This window comes from Heterocephalus glaber, unplaced genomic scaffold (genome assembly GCF_053883595.1).
Source record: "Heterocephalus glaber isolate CG9 unplaced genomic scaffold, H.glaber_assembly_v1.0 deba00001733, whole genome shotgun sequence".
In the NCBI taxonomy this organism is placed as follows: domain Eukaryota; kingdom Metazoa; phylum Chordata; class Mammalia; order Rodentia; family Bathyergidae; genus Heterocephalus; species Heterocephalus glaber.
Genome location: NW_028258444.1, coordinates 4,679,697 through 4,693,598, shown reverse-complemented (window position 1 = coordinate 4,693,598; position 13,902 = coordinate 4,679,697). Strand labels below are relative to the sequence as shown.

The 13,902-nt window shown below is 42.2% G+C and overlaps 1 protein-coding gene, 1 long non-coding RNA gene and 1 pseudogene across 15 annotated transcripts in view; 2 read left to right on the top strand and 1 right to left on the bottom strand.

Moving 5' to 3' along the window:
- Positions 1 to 13,902, top strand: part of Amn1 (antagonist of mitotic exit network 1 homolog) — a 66,735-nt gene that overhangs the window by 42,469 nt on the left and 10,364 nt on the right. For 11 of the 13 annotated variants that reach the window (XM_004855036.3, XM_021236564.1, XM_004855041.3 and 8 more), the window contains 3 exons: positions 2,220 to 2,437; positions 2,750 to 2,806; positions 3,802 to 3,913. In XM_004855036.3, the coding sequence (XP_004855093.1) occupies positions 2,220 to 2,437; positions 2,750 to 2,806; positions 3,802 to 3,913 (387 nt within the window). Of the gene's footprint in view, positions 1 to 2,219; positions 2,438 to 2,749; positions 2,807 to 3,801; positions 3,914 to 6,405; positions 6,502 to 13,902 lie in introns of all 13 variants that reach the window. The other 2 variants (XM_087200032.1, XM_004855038.2) reach the window with 2 other exon arrangements.
- The window catches only part of LOC147821470 (uncharacterized), a 33,812-nt gene continuing 21,000 nt past the window's right edge, over positions 1,091 to 13,902 (bottom strand). Inside the window, exon 3 of the long non-coding RNA XR_015446943.1 lies at positions 1,091 to 2,088. This is a non-coding gene — a long non-coding RNA (uncharacterized LOC147821470). The remainder of the gene's footprint in view (positions 2,089 to 13,902) is intronic.
- LOC110344009 (tubulin polyglutamylase complex subunit 2 pseudogene) lies at positions 6,508 to 12,832 on the top strand (annotated as a pseudogene). Its single transcript, XR_015446940.1, has one exon. The product of XR_015446940.1 is annotated as a tubulin polyglutamylase complex subunit 2 pseudogene (transcript).

Below are 13,902 nucleotides of genomic sequence, written 5' to 3'. Positions count from 1 at the left end.
CATGTTGTGGATTTGTAATGATAACAATAATAAATGATAACATGTTGTGAATTTGTAATGTTTTAGGTCCAAAGCCAGTAATAATAGTGTCTTTAAGAACTGCAGTGTTAGGGCTGGGGATTTAGCTCAGTGGTTCTGCTGCCTGCCTCACAAGCACAAGGTCCCAAGTTTGATCCCTGGTATTGGAAAAAAAAAAAACTGCAGTGTTTTCTAAAATCCATTTTACTCAATATGACTTGGAAACTAAATCTTAAGGAAGAAGTTTCTGATTGATAGGTTAAGCTAATATGATGGTTTTCTTTAAAAACAAAAAACAGAGACAGACCAGTGTTACTGTCCTAGTCTCACTGCTGAGCTCTGGCCATGTAGCTGCTCACGTTGAAGGCAAGACAGGTACTGTCTATGAATACCCTTTACCAGGTCTGCAGCTTGTCTGCACTGCAAAAATTAGGTCAAAATAAAAAATTAAAAGAATACATAAAACTGGAAATGACATAATAAATATTTAGGTATTAAAAGCACAGTTTGGTTAAGCTTTAACATTTTGCCATACTTCACTCATTTTTTAAAACATAGGGAAAACATAACCCACCTCTTTCCTTCTGTGACCTCATTTTATCCCCACTTCTCCATAAACACTATTTTGAATTTGACTTTTATTTCATGTAGGTTTTAATGCTATTTCATATTAATATATTGCTTTGTCTTTGAACCCAAAATAAATTAATCATTTACTTAATACCACTGAACATACTTTACCAAGAAAACAAAAATTTAGCAAAGAAAAGAACCAATGTAACTGGCCTACAAACACTGCTTTTTAAAAGAGGAACCCTCCTTATTCCCATTGGTTGGTTATTTTATACAAATTATTGTGACAAAGACATCCTTCTTCCACTGAAAATCTTAAGTGTAATATTTATAGTATTTATTTGGGGAGGGTGGAGGATGAGTACAATTTCACATCCCCTATTTATACATTCATTTCCATCTGACACAACCTTATGCTAGCTTGTGTGATAGGGCCGGGGATTTAGCTCAGTGGTTTCACCGCCTGCCTTACAAGGGCAAGGTCCCTAGTTCAATCCCCAGTACCAAAAAAAAAAAAAAAAAAAAAAAAAAAAAAAATGCTAGCTTATGTGACAAATTAAAGAGCAGGAAGTGAAACAGAAGGTTTTGGTAAATGCAAAGTTACATATTATCAAGCCTCTACCAGTTGTCACACACTCTGCTCATGGTCTCCCACATTTGGTCATTTAATTTCATGACTCTCTTGAGTTGGTATTTCCATTCACATATGAAGGTGTATAATTCACTGACCCCAGAGCTATCTGAGCATGCTGGCTCTAGAGAACTGGCTCCAGCTGGTTTGTTTCTGCATCTTGGTGTGGTTAATCAGCAAGGCCAGCAATGGAATCACTAGCTCTCCTCTCCCATAACTTCACCAACAAGTACTGACATGCAAGTAACTCACAGACAAGGTTCTGCATACACACACACACCACACAGCTACTTAGTGGCAGCCGGGTATACTAACATCATATGGCCTTGTCGTGTAAACTGCAGAACTGTGGTGTCCAGCAGGGTTGTCCACCAGCCACCTGTGGCAATAAATGTAAAAGAGTTCAGTCAGAGCATCTGTTCTTTAGTCTCATGCCGTGTGTCAGATCATCAGGGCACTCCACTGGGGCTGCCTCAGTAGACAGGCATGCAAAACACTCCCATCACTGCAGAGAGTCCGGGTCAACTGAGCTGCTCATAGAGTCCTTGTACTCTGCCCTCTGATGTGTGGAGGGGGAAGTGGCATAAAGTAGAGCTGATATTCTGCCATTAGCTGACAACATTTCTTACTGTGTTCTCAATGAGAAGACTTAATGAGAACACTAAGTTGGATCCATTCTTTATTGAGCTGTGGATGTTCAGTTAAATCTAGCATACATCCTAGAAGGCTTACCTAATGCTTGTGAGAATGTTAGGTCAGACATAAGTTGGGAGTCATGGCTCATTCCTAGAGTGCTGAAGTCATCTTTGTAAAATAAGCCTCCAGTTCTATATCTCAGGCCCTCACAAGCCTGCCTGTGTCTGCTCCTGTGGAAAGAGAAGTTGGTCAGCTCATTCATGCCCCCTTGAAGTTCTGTCATGAACTTTGTTTGGGGACACTAACTTTATAGCCCACACAAGCATACATGGAGAGCCCATTGATCTGTGTTTCCCCCCAGGAATAAAAGCTGTGGCTTCATCTTGTTCATATCTGGAAGCAGTTTCTCTGAAAAGATGCTACAGCCTCACTGATGAAGGAGTCCTTGCTCTTGCACTCAACTGCCGGCTGCTCGAGTTTATTGACTTAAGTGGATGCCTAAGTATCACTGATGTGTCCTTGTGTGCATTAGGAGAGAACTGCTCACTTTTGAAGTATGTGGACTTTTCAGCTACTCAGGTAAATAACTGACACATCTAAAATGTAAAGATTATGTGCAGGCCCCATGTATTTCCATGACTAGTCAGAACATCATTAATTCTTTCTGTTGTTGAAACTGTTAGCCATTTAATGTTTTGGGTGGCTAAATAATTATAATTTGAAAAAAATTATAATTTGGCATATTAATTATTTTAAATAGCATGAGTGGGAAGTATGTATGAGGAAAATTCATATTTGCTGCATAGAAAGCAATTAAATGATTAATGAATTTTAGAAAATTCTGCTTTCTTCATCTTCATTCATGGGCTGTTTCTTTTTCCCTTTGCTTAGGTATCTGACAGCGGTGTGGTTGCGCTTGTTAGTGGGCTCTGTGCCAAGAAATTAGAGGTAACTTAAGTATCTATAACAATAATGGCAACTAAATTTAGTTAGCCCCAGAAATTATTTCTTAAACCTAGTAGACCCATGTCTTATCAATCAGATATTTTTGGAATTTTTTTTTGCCCCAACCTCTTTATTCCCAGAGAAAATAAAAATTAGTAGTGAGAAAATAAAAGCACATTAAAACCCCAGTGAAAATCTTACTTCCCAGAAGCTTTAGCTTCTAACAGACCCAAGGAGTCTCCTGATGTGTGAGTTGTCAAAATTGATCTCCTAGCTGTTCAAGAGTTCATGTCTGACATTTCCTCTGAGACAGCTAAACCTTTCCCGTCCTGTCTTTCTGGACAGCTATGCTGTCCAGCCAGGTAGAAAGGCCATCCAAGAATAGATGTGTGCTCATTATAGTCCATTGTTTTTACTTCTTTCCTTACCATTACCTCTTTCAGTTAGCGTGATGTTTTGAGATTTGTGCATGTTGCTCCAAGTGGAAACTGCATTCTTTTTCATTGCTGAGTAGTATTCTATAATGTAGGTCTTTCATAATTTGTTTATACTTTTCTCAAGCAGTGGGCATTTGGGTGTTTCAGCCTTAGACTTTCATAAATTCTGCTATAGACATTTGCATCCATGCCTTTATTTAGACATGTTTTCATTTATCTTGGGTAAAAACTTGGGAGTGAAATTGCTGGGTACACTGCCACCATATGTTCAGCTTTATGAGATACAGCAGTACTATTTTCCCAAAGGTCTAAACCAACATGTTGGAGATTTACATCCACTCTTACAAGGAGGTATTTTCATTTAAAAATGTTCCTTTCTACATAGTTTTATTTTATGAAAAAATAAAACTTCATGACAAGATAAGTTAATAAGTTAATCTACTGTGTATTTGTTTTGTTTATTCACAAGTAAATGCTTAGCTCTTTTTGTATCAGTGTCCCCTACACTTTTTCATATTGTCACTGTTGATCAGTTTTCTTTGATTTTCTTTTTGTAACTAGGAGATTCACATGGGACACTGTATTCACCTGACTGATGCTGCCCTAAAGGCCGTGGTTACTTACTGTCCTCACATCCGTATTTTACACTTCCTTGATTGCCCGCTAATAACAGGTCAGTCTGATAGAATGCTTGTGTTTCCATCCTGGCTTCATCTATTTACTGCAGCATCCTGAGGGATTTCACCATCCTTCCCAGGACTCAGTTTCCTCATCTGTAAAGCAGCCATGTCACCGTACTTATGCCATGGCTTCCTTATGATGAGTGTCAAGTGCTTCCTATGGCACCTTGCACGCAGTGAGAGCTCAATCAGTATTGGTCATGATGGTGACAGCAGAGGTGGTGAGTGCTCTATATCCACCAGCTATGTGTCTCCAGCCATGATACTGCACCTGATGCTTTATTACATCAAATGTTTTAAATTCAGAATGACTTGTATTCAAGCAGATGAGGCTCTTCCCTGAAGGAGCATAAAGCAGCCATAGCCCAGGGGCCTGTATAAATTGGAGCCACGATGCTAGATCCTACCATAGAAACTTTAACACTCCCTGGGTCTCCTGTAAGCCAGTAGTTCTGCCCAGTCCATCCAGACCCGGCCTCTGATTGTAATGTAAACAGTCATTCTGCAAGTCATTACTCTCCTGGAAGTCTCTTGGCTAATTTATCTCTTCTCATGTTTGGACAACCAGCCTCAACCAAAAGTCTAGCCTCATTTCTTGAGCTAGAGCCAAAAGGGACACATAAGAAACTGCTAATATACCAGGGATGCTAGTGTACACCTATAATCCTAGCAGGCAGTAGGCTGTGGCCGGACAATGACAAGTTTGCAGCCAGCCTGGGGTGCATAGTGAATTCAAGGGCAGCATGGAACACAGAGTGAAACCCTGCCAAAAAACAAAAACAAAAACAAAAAACCCTGTTATAAATGGTTGTCTCTAGGGAAACTTGTAAAGGGACAAGAGGAAAAATATTTCACTGTGTAGCCTTTTGTTTGGATTTTGTATCATGTGGATGAGTTTAACCCACTAAAATAAATAATAATAAAATAATTTAGGAGCAGAAAAACTCATGGCAATGAGACTTGGTACATTTTGTGTACACTATTTTAGGTATTGTGAGAAGGCAGAAAATTGTATTCTAACAAATGGGCTAGGGGTTTTTTTGTTTTTTGTTTTTGTGGTACTGGGGATCAAACTCCGGAATGGGCTGTTCTTAAGTAGAATGTTTGATAGATCTAACACTTAATAGATCACAGGGTAACCCTTAATATATCTTTTCAGAATCCCTGCTGAAAGTATTGTTATCTACCCCGTGAGCTGTATGTGTATTTAACTGAACAAGCAAGGGATACTCATAATGTGACACTTATTTTGGTTGCATTATTTTAATTCCTGGATTGCACTATTTTAATTACAAACATGCTGTGAAGGGGTTAACTTCTCCCTAGACCAAGATGAAATCTCAAATTCCTGCCACTGATTTTTCCTGGTACTCTCTGATGTCTTGGCATTTCTTATCACAAATACCCTCTTCTTTCAATCACAAAATGTCTTAGATGTATGTCAAGATCCAAACAAGCTCAAGCTGGAGCTCCTGGCTGCCCCACTCAGGCTTGCTGCAGGGGAGGGCTTTGGTCAATAAGGGGACACATCAACACCATTGGTGCCACACAGGGGCTACTCATTTCTTTCTCTCAAGCTGGGAAGGACTCTATCCTGTGTCCTTGGAGCTTGAGAGACACCATATACTAATATCAAACAAAAGGGCAAAAGGCTGCTTCCAGGCTGAGGGCAGGAGAAGAGATGAAGGAATAACCAGCTGATGCCACCATCAATGGCATGCCCTGTGCCAACGCTCAGGCCTGGGCAGGGAGCCGACCTGCTCACGGGCACTTCTGAGGCATCTCAGATCCCACCTGCTGCCACTTCCCTAGTCACTGTCAGCACATTGTCTCCTGTCTGCAGGTCTGGATGCAAGCACATGTGCTCCTCTGACAAGCAGCTGTGCTTTCTTCTGTCCCCAGCCCCTGGCAGCACACTTCCATCTCTTCTCTTTCAGTTTCCTTGCTCTCCAAGTTGCTCTCGCAGGCAGAATACCTGTATAAGGCATCTCGGTTCCAGCCAAGGCAGCCTGCAGGAAGAGTGCTGGTATATCTCCGCCTCAGCCTCTCTTCGTGCCGGAGCCAGCACCACAGCCTTTTGCCCTTTTGTTTGACATTAATATACTGTGTGTCTCGAGCTCCAAGGACACAGCTAGAGTCCTTCTTACCAGCTTGCGAAGAGAAAGCACCCTCAACACACAATCACAGCTGAATTCAAAGAAACCCATTTTTCAGTTTCTTTTTTGGTGGGTCATGCTGTGTAGCCCAGGCTGGCCTCTGACTCACAATCCTCTTGCCTCAGCCTCCCAAGAGCTGGGATTACAGGGGTGTGCCACCATCCCCAGCCTTTCACCAGTTGCCAGCTCTCCATCCCCTCCCTTGTTAAAACTTTTTTTTTTTTTTTTTTGGTACCAGGGCTTGAACTCAGGTCCTTGCCCTTGCGAGGCAGGCAGCAGAACCACTGAGCTAAATCCCCGGCCCAACATTTTTTTATTTTATTTTTTAGGTTCCAGGGATCGAACTCGGGTCCCGGCACTTGTGAGGCAAGCGGCAGAACCACTGAGCTAAATCCCTGGCCCCTGTTAACACTATTTTAAAGTAGGTGAGGCACCATGGATCCTCAAATCCATTTTCATCCACTTCTTTGAAAGGCATGTTGTTATTTTTGAAACAGAGTCTCACTATTCAGTTCAGGCTGGCCTTGAACTCTTGATGATCCTCCTGCCTTGGCTTCCTGAGTGCTGCAATCACAGGCATGCACCCCTGCCACAGCCTGCATGGCTGAAGGGTTCACAGAATGAGAAACAATGGTGAGAGATTAAGAAGTACAGACAAAGAGATATAATAAGGTATAGGTGGGGCCAGGTGGGACCCTTCACTCCTGATAGGAGAAAAAGACCACCAAGCAAATGGCTGCATGTTTATTTATAGCGGTAAAGGTAAAAGGGGCTGGTCTGTAACTGGAGCCAGGAGAGTAGCTAAGGTCTGCAGGACATCATGCTTGGTTTTCTAGTGAATGGGCATGGAGAAAGAGAGTCCTCTTCTTCGGCAGGTCTTGGTCCACCACACCCTCTTGTCACCAGTTCTCCTCCCTCAGAGCCCTGCCTTATTCACGGGAGAAGGTGAGTTAGGCCTGGCCATAGTGATCTATAGCGCATTGCTCCCAACACACCCACAAGCCTGGCTGATGCCTCATTCTGGCATGAAAGAGTACATGGTACCTCTAGTCCTGGAACTTGTCTAAAATAGTCATCTTAGGGTTATCTTATATTTGTCTGAGGACAGCTTGGCTACGTAACAGGTATAAAACCAAGCTTTACTAATTTTTTTTTTGATACTGGGGATCTAACTTGGATCCTTGTGCTTGCAAGGCAGGTGGCAGAACCACTAAGTTAAATCCCTGGCCAAAGCTTTGCTAATTTTAACTAATGCTTGTGGTTAATGTTTAGAAATAATTAAATTGACATTTTCCCCTCTATTTTATTTTATTTTATTTTTTTGTTTTTTATTTTTGGTACCAGGGATCGAACTTGGGTCCTTGCACTTGTGCACCAGGTGATGAAACCACTGAGCTAAATCCCCAGCCCCTTCCCCTCTATTTTAAATAGATACTAAATCAGAAATAATGTATACAGTCAACCAGAAACCTTATCATTAGGCAAACTGCTTAAAATAATTATCAAAAACCCCAAGGATAACCAAGCATGGTGGTATATCCCTGTAATCTCAGCAGTAGGAAGCTGAGGTGAGAGGATTAAGAATTTGAAGCTGGCCTGAACTACATAATGAGACACTGTCTCAAAAAAAGAATGAAAAAAGGATCTTGTGAATAATGAAATAATTAGAAAGTTCTACCAAAAAAGTGGAGTTCAAGGAGTGCCCCACCGAGCTGCTGCTGCCTGACCAGCCTGGGTCCCCCATCCTCCCCCACCATGCTCTCAGGCATCAAGAAGTACAGCTCCCAGTGTGCCTCAAGTTCAAAGGCCGAGGCACTGAGGTGGGGTCCCAGCCTCCTCTGCCCTTTGGGGCTCTCTGCCAGACTCCCAGCTGCTCACCGAGCAGGTCAAGAGCCATGGAGGAGACACCACCCCCACCATGAGCTGCAACAAGCCACCCCTGGAGAAGCTGACCCTTGGCATCAGCTGCATCCTAGAATCTTCTCCAGGTGTGACAGAGGTGACCATCATAGAAAAGGCATCTGCAGAATGTCATATGATTTCTTCATGGGAACAAAAAAATAACTGTATGATGCCTGAGGATATGAAGAACTTTAACCTGATGACCAATGGCTTCCACATGACCTGGAGTGTGAAGCTAGATGTGTACATCATTCCTCTGGGCAACATGGCAATTAACAGCATCTCAAAGCTAACTGAGCTCAACCAGTCTTTTATGTATTCACTTCCTAATGCACTGACTCTGGCAGACCTAGAGGACAATACATACAAAGTCAGTGAGGACCAGCCAGAGAAGCCTCATTTTGACTTTTGAAGTGTGATATTTGTCGTGGCTTCATGCAACAGGAATGGGAAGGTTTGCCTTGTCTACCAGACTGGAAAACCAGCATTAGCATAAGACACTGAGATCTGGTTCCTGGACAGAGCGTTATACTGGCATTTTCTCACAGATATTTTTACTGTCTATTATCACCTGCTCATCACCCACCTGGGCCTGCCCCAGTGGCAGTATGCCTTCATCAGCTATGGCATTAGCCCACAGGCCAAGCAATGGTTCAGCTTATATAATCCCATCATGTACCACACAGACCTGCTCACAGGAGAGACCAACTCCTTCATGAACAAGCAGAATCTAAGCAAAGTGTTTGAGACCAAGAACAAGACTGTTATCCCAAAGAAGAAAGGGTCTGTTCAGCCTCCAGGTGGCCAGAAAGGGCCCTCGGGTCCCTCTGCCTCTAAATCCTCATCTAGCTCTGCAAACCCTGTCCAAAAATGAGTGCCACCTCCACCTCTCCACCAGCTCCACAGTAGTGATTTCCATGCACAGACGGCCCCAGGGAAACAACCTGATTCTGTGTAATCATAAGCATCTTCCTGAGTGACCAAAGTCCTACACCTTTTATTCCCACTGACATTAGCTGGGAGTTGGAAAGCCATGCATACTGAGTTTTACTCAGGAGTCCTTCCCTTACACTCTTCCGAGTGGGTTGTGCCAGCCTTTGCCTCCAAAAGCTGTGGATAATTTCAGATCTTAAGTGGCCAGAGAAATAAATTAAGAGCTTTTCTCTTTTTCCACACTTGACTTTCAACCCCTTAGCAGTAATTGGAGGAATCCTCTGAAAGCAACCATTGGTTTTTGACTCAAGAAACATTGGAACTGCACTGTTGAGTAGGTAGCCACTAGTCACATGTGGCTGTTTAAATTACATTAAGAATTTATGGCCTCTTTGATCCCCAGTACCAAAAAAAAAAATTTATGTCCTCAGTTGTCTTTACCACGTTTCAAGAATTCACATGGCTAGGGCCAGGGATGTAGCTCAGTGGTGCCATGCCTGCCTGAGAAGTGTGAGGTCCTGAGTTTGATTCCTGGTATAGGGTGGGGAGGAGGGGGGGGGGTCACATGGCTAGCAGATTTCATATTGGACAGTACAGAGCTATGGAATGTTTCCATCATCACAGAAAGTTATTTTGGATATCACTATATTAGAATATTTTCATACTGATCTTCCTCAAATCAGTTCATTTTTGTTGTTAATGTCAGTACCTTAACTTCATGAGTTGTAATGTTTCATGAAAACTTTGAGTATATAATTGTATATTCTTTATATACTTTATCAGGAACATATCTCCCTCTACTCATTTTTTAGTTTCCTATAAACTCTTTCTTCCTCATCCAAAAAAAAAAAAAAGTGGAGTTCAGGAAAACCAGCATTTAAATGTTTAAGGGTACCCTGGGTTCACAGAAAAAAATAATTTTTTTTCAAGTCTGGAAAATATGTTGGAATGGTTAATCAGATTTCAAACCAGAAATCTTTTGAGATAAATTAGAGAATTACTGAGCTCACTAGCAACATAAGATACGTTAATAGGTGGTAGAGTCAACAGAAATGAGTACCTGGTTTGATCCAAAGAGCCAAAAACCTAAATCCCACCAAATTTTCCCCTATCTTTATAATGGACAACAGTACTGACCTTATCAACTCCACAGTAAGCTCCCGAAGGACAAGAATCATTGCACATCATTACTTTTGTATTCTATATCTAGTACATTGCCATCCATTGAGCAGATACTCGAAAAGTGTATGTAATGACTTCTAGATCACAAAAGTAAATTGTTTTCATCTGTACAATAGAGCTACTTTAATAAGACATTCAATTGGATCTTTTAACCAAAGCAGCAAGATTCATAGACACAAATTCTAAAGTGAGAAAATTGCCAGGTGCCCAGATTTTCAAAACAAATATTTGAGGACCCAGTTCAAAACCCTATAGAAGCCTGCAGTCCACCAAAAGTGTTGGGAGGGTCTGAGCTGGGGCTGTGGGGCAAGGAGTTGGGAATGTTCTGGATGGCACTGCTGTCACCTTCACTGAGGGCCCAATGAGGGGCATTACGGGAGCTGTTAGGCTGACCTCTGACCTGTGGGGTGGGGTGAGCCTGGTCACTGCCCAAACCCTGAAAAGAGGGTCAGGCTGCAGCTAAGAGTCACCCTGAGCTCCTAGACTTTGAGGGCATGTGAATGATTCCTGCTGGCCAGAGGGGTCCGGGGGAGGGAGAGCCATCCTGAAGGGGAGATGACTGGGATCAAAGCCAGAGAATGTGCCTTTCCCAGTTTAAGGTGTGGTTGGGCTAGATGCATGACCACACTTGTAATTCCAGCTCTTGGGGAGGCTGAGACAGAACAGTAGAAAGTCTGAGGCCAGCCTGGGCAATTTAGTGAGACTGTTTCAAAATTAAATAAGTAAAAGGTGGGGATGTACTCCCTGGATTCAATCCTCAGTAGCAGCAATAATAAAAAAACAGTGGTTGGGCATTTCCTGGTAGGAAAGTCAGGCTGTTAACAAAATTCCCATCCAAGTACAAGAAAGTGATCTTTCAGTGAACGGTTTTGGAGAGAGAAAGGGAACAAAAATACTGTTGCTATTAATGTTGTGCCCCAAAAACATGTTTGTTCAACATAAAACACTTGATATATTCAGAAAAATTTTAGTAACACATAAAGTAATAGCTATGACTATAAAATTAGCATATCTCAATGAAAAAATCCATTCCCTCTGTCACAGCTGATACCTAAATGTTTCTCCAGAGCCTTTTGTGCTCATAGGTGGGACTCAGGAGGTGAGTGGACCATGGGTGTGCTGGATTAGTCACTGATGGGTTTTGAGTAGTTCTGGGTGTGGGTGATGGAGCATACCTACAATCCCAAATACTGGGAAGGCTGAGGCAGAGGACTTCGAGTTCAAGGCCAACCTGGGCAACTTAAGCAGACCCTGAAATAAAAAGGGCTGGGAGCTGGACTTGGTGGCACACACCTGTAACCCCAGCACTCTGGGGGGCTGAGGTAGAATTACATATTGAGTCCAGCCTGGGCAACTTGGTGACTCAGTGAGACCCTGACTTGTAACAGAAGATTTAAAAGTCCTGGGATGCAGCTCAGTGAGTGCCTAGCATGCACAAAGCCCAGAGTTAGATCCCCAGTGCCACAAAAATACTATGTATTCAAAAAAACAAAAAGGACTGGGATGTTGCTCAGTAGAACACCCTTGAGTTCAACCACCAGTACCCTAGTACCAAAAAAAATCACTCTATTGTTTCTAAAATTAATTTTTAATTTAATGAATGTAGCTCACATAAATAACTCTTTTGAGATCTTTGTTGTGGTTTAGATCTGAAGTGGCAGTTTGGAAAGTGACTGAATTAGGGAGCACTATAGCTGACTTGCTGTTAGGAGTGGGTCTGGATGAAGAGGTGGTCACTCTAGGTGTGACCTCGTAGGGGACATCTTCCTTCCCACTTCTTGCCTTGACTCTCTGTTTCTTGTTTGCCATGAAATGAGCAGCTGTCCTCCACCCAGCCCCTTCCACCATCCCACTATTGCCTGGAGCCAGCTGACCATGCCAGGACTGAAACTTCTAAAGCATGAGCCAGAATAAACCTCTCCTCTTTAAGTTCTACGTTGACTATTTTGACCCACTGACAAGCAAGTGACCAAACACCTGCAGTAATAAATGGGTCCTGAGACCTATTTGAAAAATGCTGCCAGAAATCATTCTCTCAATTACTGAAATTTATAAATGGTGGTTTTATCTCAAGGGAAAAGGGCAAATCAGTGGGATTGTTCAGAAACACAAACAAGGAATGAAAATCTAAGATATTTTCTTGAGTTGCTATTCTAGCCTATACCTTTTATTTTCAAATATTTGTGGTTCTCAGGGCCTCTTGCATGCAAGACAATTGTTCTGTCACCACATCCCCAGCCCATGACCTTTTCTTTTAAAGGGAAGATTGAAAATACTAGGGGAAAGGAAAGAAATATGATTCTAACATGCCTGTGTAGGCCTCATCATTGGAACAGCATTTCTCACCAAGGGAAACCTCAGGACACACTTTGCTTTTAAATTAGCATGGCTGTTTGAAGACCTTCCAAAGGCAGCAGTGTGTATGGGCACTCTTCTTAGAGGAAGCTAGTTCTAGTCTGGAACCCTCTGTCTGTCTTATCTATTCATTCCTCTTTCTTTCATTTGTTTGTACATTGTTTTGAGTCTGAGTCTTGTTTGACCTGGAAGATCATCTGCTCCAGCATTTACTAACTATATTGTTATTACATAAAAACCCAAAGATGGCCTGGGCCGGTCTCCTGCTTCTTCATAACACAGTCAGGACCATTAGCTCAAAAGCCTACAAGCACCAAACAGATTTTTACATAACCAGTTGTTTTAAATATAAACTAAATAAACATATTTTTTAACCATGCACAATCAGCCTGCTTTATATGCCCTACAAGCTACACCCAATATCTGCTACCACAAAGTCTTAAAGCCAGGGCTGTGAAAGACCCCAAGCTACTGCTGCCCTCCAGAGTGCTCTATCCCAGAGACTCCTGCCCCCACGCTGAGCATCTTGACAAGAAACCCCTCTCCACTCCCCCGAAGTCCCTTCCTCCCTCCCCTGCTGCGCAGTGGCTCCCCTCACTGTGGCCTGTAGAAGGGCCCATCCTGTGAGGGACCTGCCTACAAACCTGTCCCAGGGCTTTCCAAGGAATGCTCACAGCATCTTACTGCCACCTTGTGGTCCTGTGTGTCCCCTTCATCTGCCATAAAATTCCTCAAATACACCATTCATTTGCCATCCTACCCCTCAAAAAATGTTTGTATGTCAAAGAAGTTTGCAAAATACATGGGACTGGGGATTTAGCTTAGTGGCACTGCACCTGCCTCACAATTGCAAGGTCCTGAGTTTGAACCCCAGTACTGGAAAAAAAAAAAAAATCAGCACTATAGTAAAAGTTAATTTGTCAAAGCCTTTAAGAAATACAATAGCTAAGAAACATGTTTTTTTGCTTACTCACTGAGCTATCTTCCCAACTTTTAGCACATAACACTTCTGATTGACCTAGCCAACTGCTTCATTTTATCTTTTTTCTGATTCCTAATACACAAAGTAAGAAAGTGAGATACTTAAATGTCCTTTGCTCAGTGAGTTTTTAATCATTATGTGAGACTAATACTGCAGTCTCAAGACAGTGAAATGAGCACTGCTCCCACCTCCTACCATCCCTCTGCAATAAATTGAATAAATCTCTTAGCATTTGTGGATCTTAGCTTTCCTTATGTACTGTGGTTAATCACCATAAAATTGGGAGTTCATACACAGTGACTTTTATTGATAAAGATTCCTTAGCAAGAAAAAAGTGGAATAATCCTTAACAACACAGGTCTCTCTACTCTTCTTCTGGTCTTGTCAATGTTCTCAAATTTGCTATCATTATGTTTTTTGCTGAATGAAAAGAAAGTGGGATAAAATGTGCACCTTATATTTAAATTTAAAT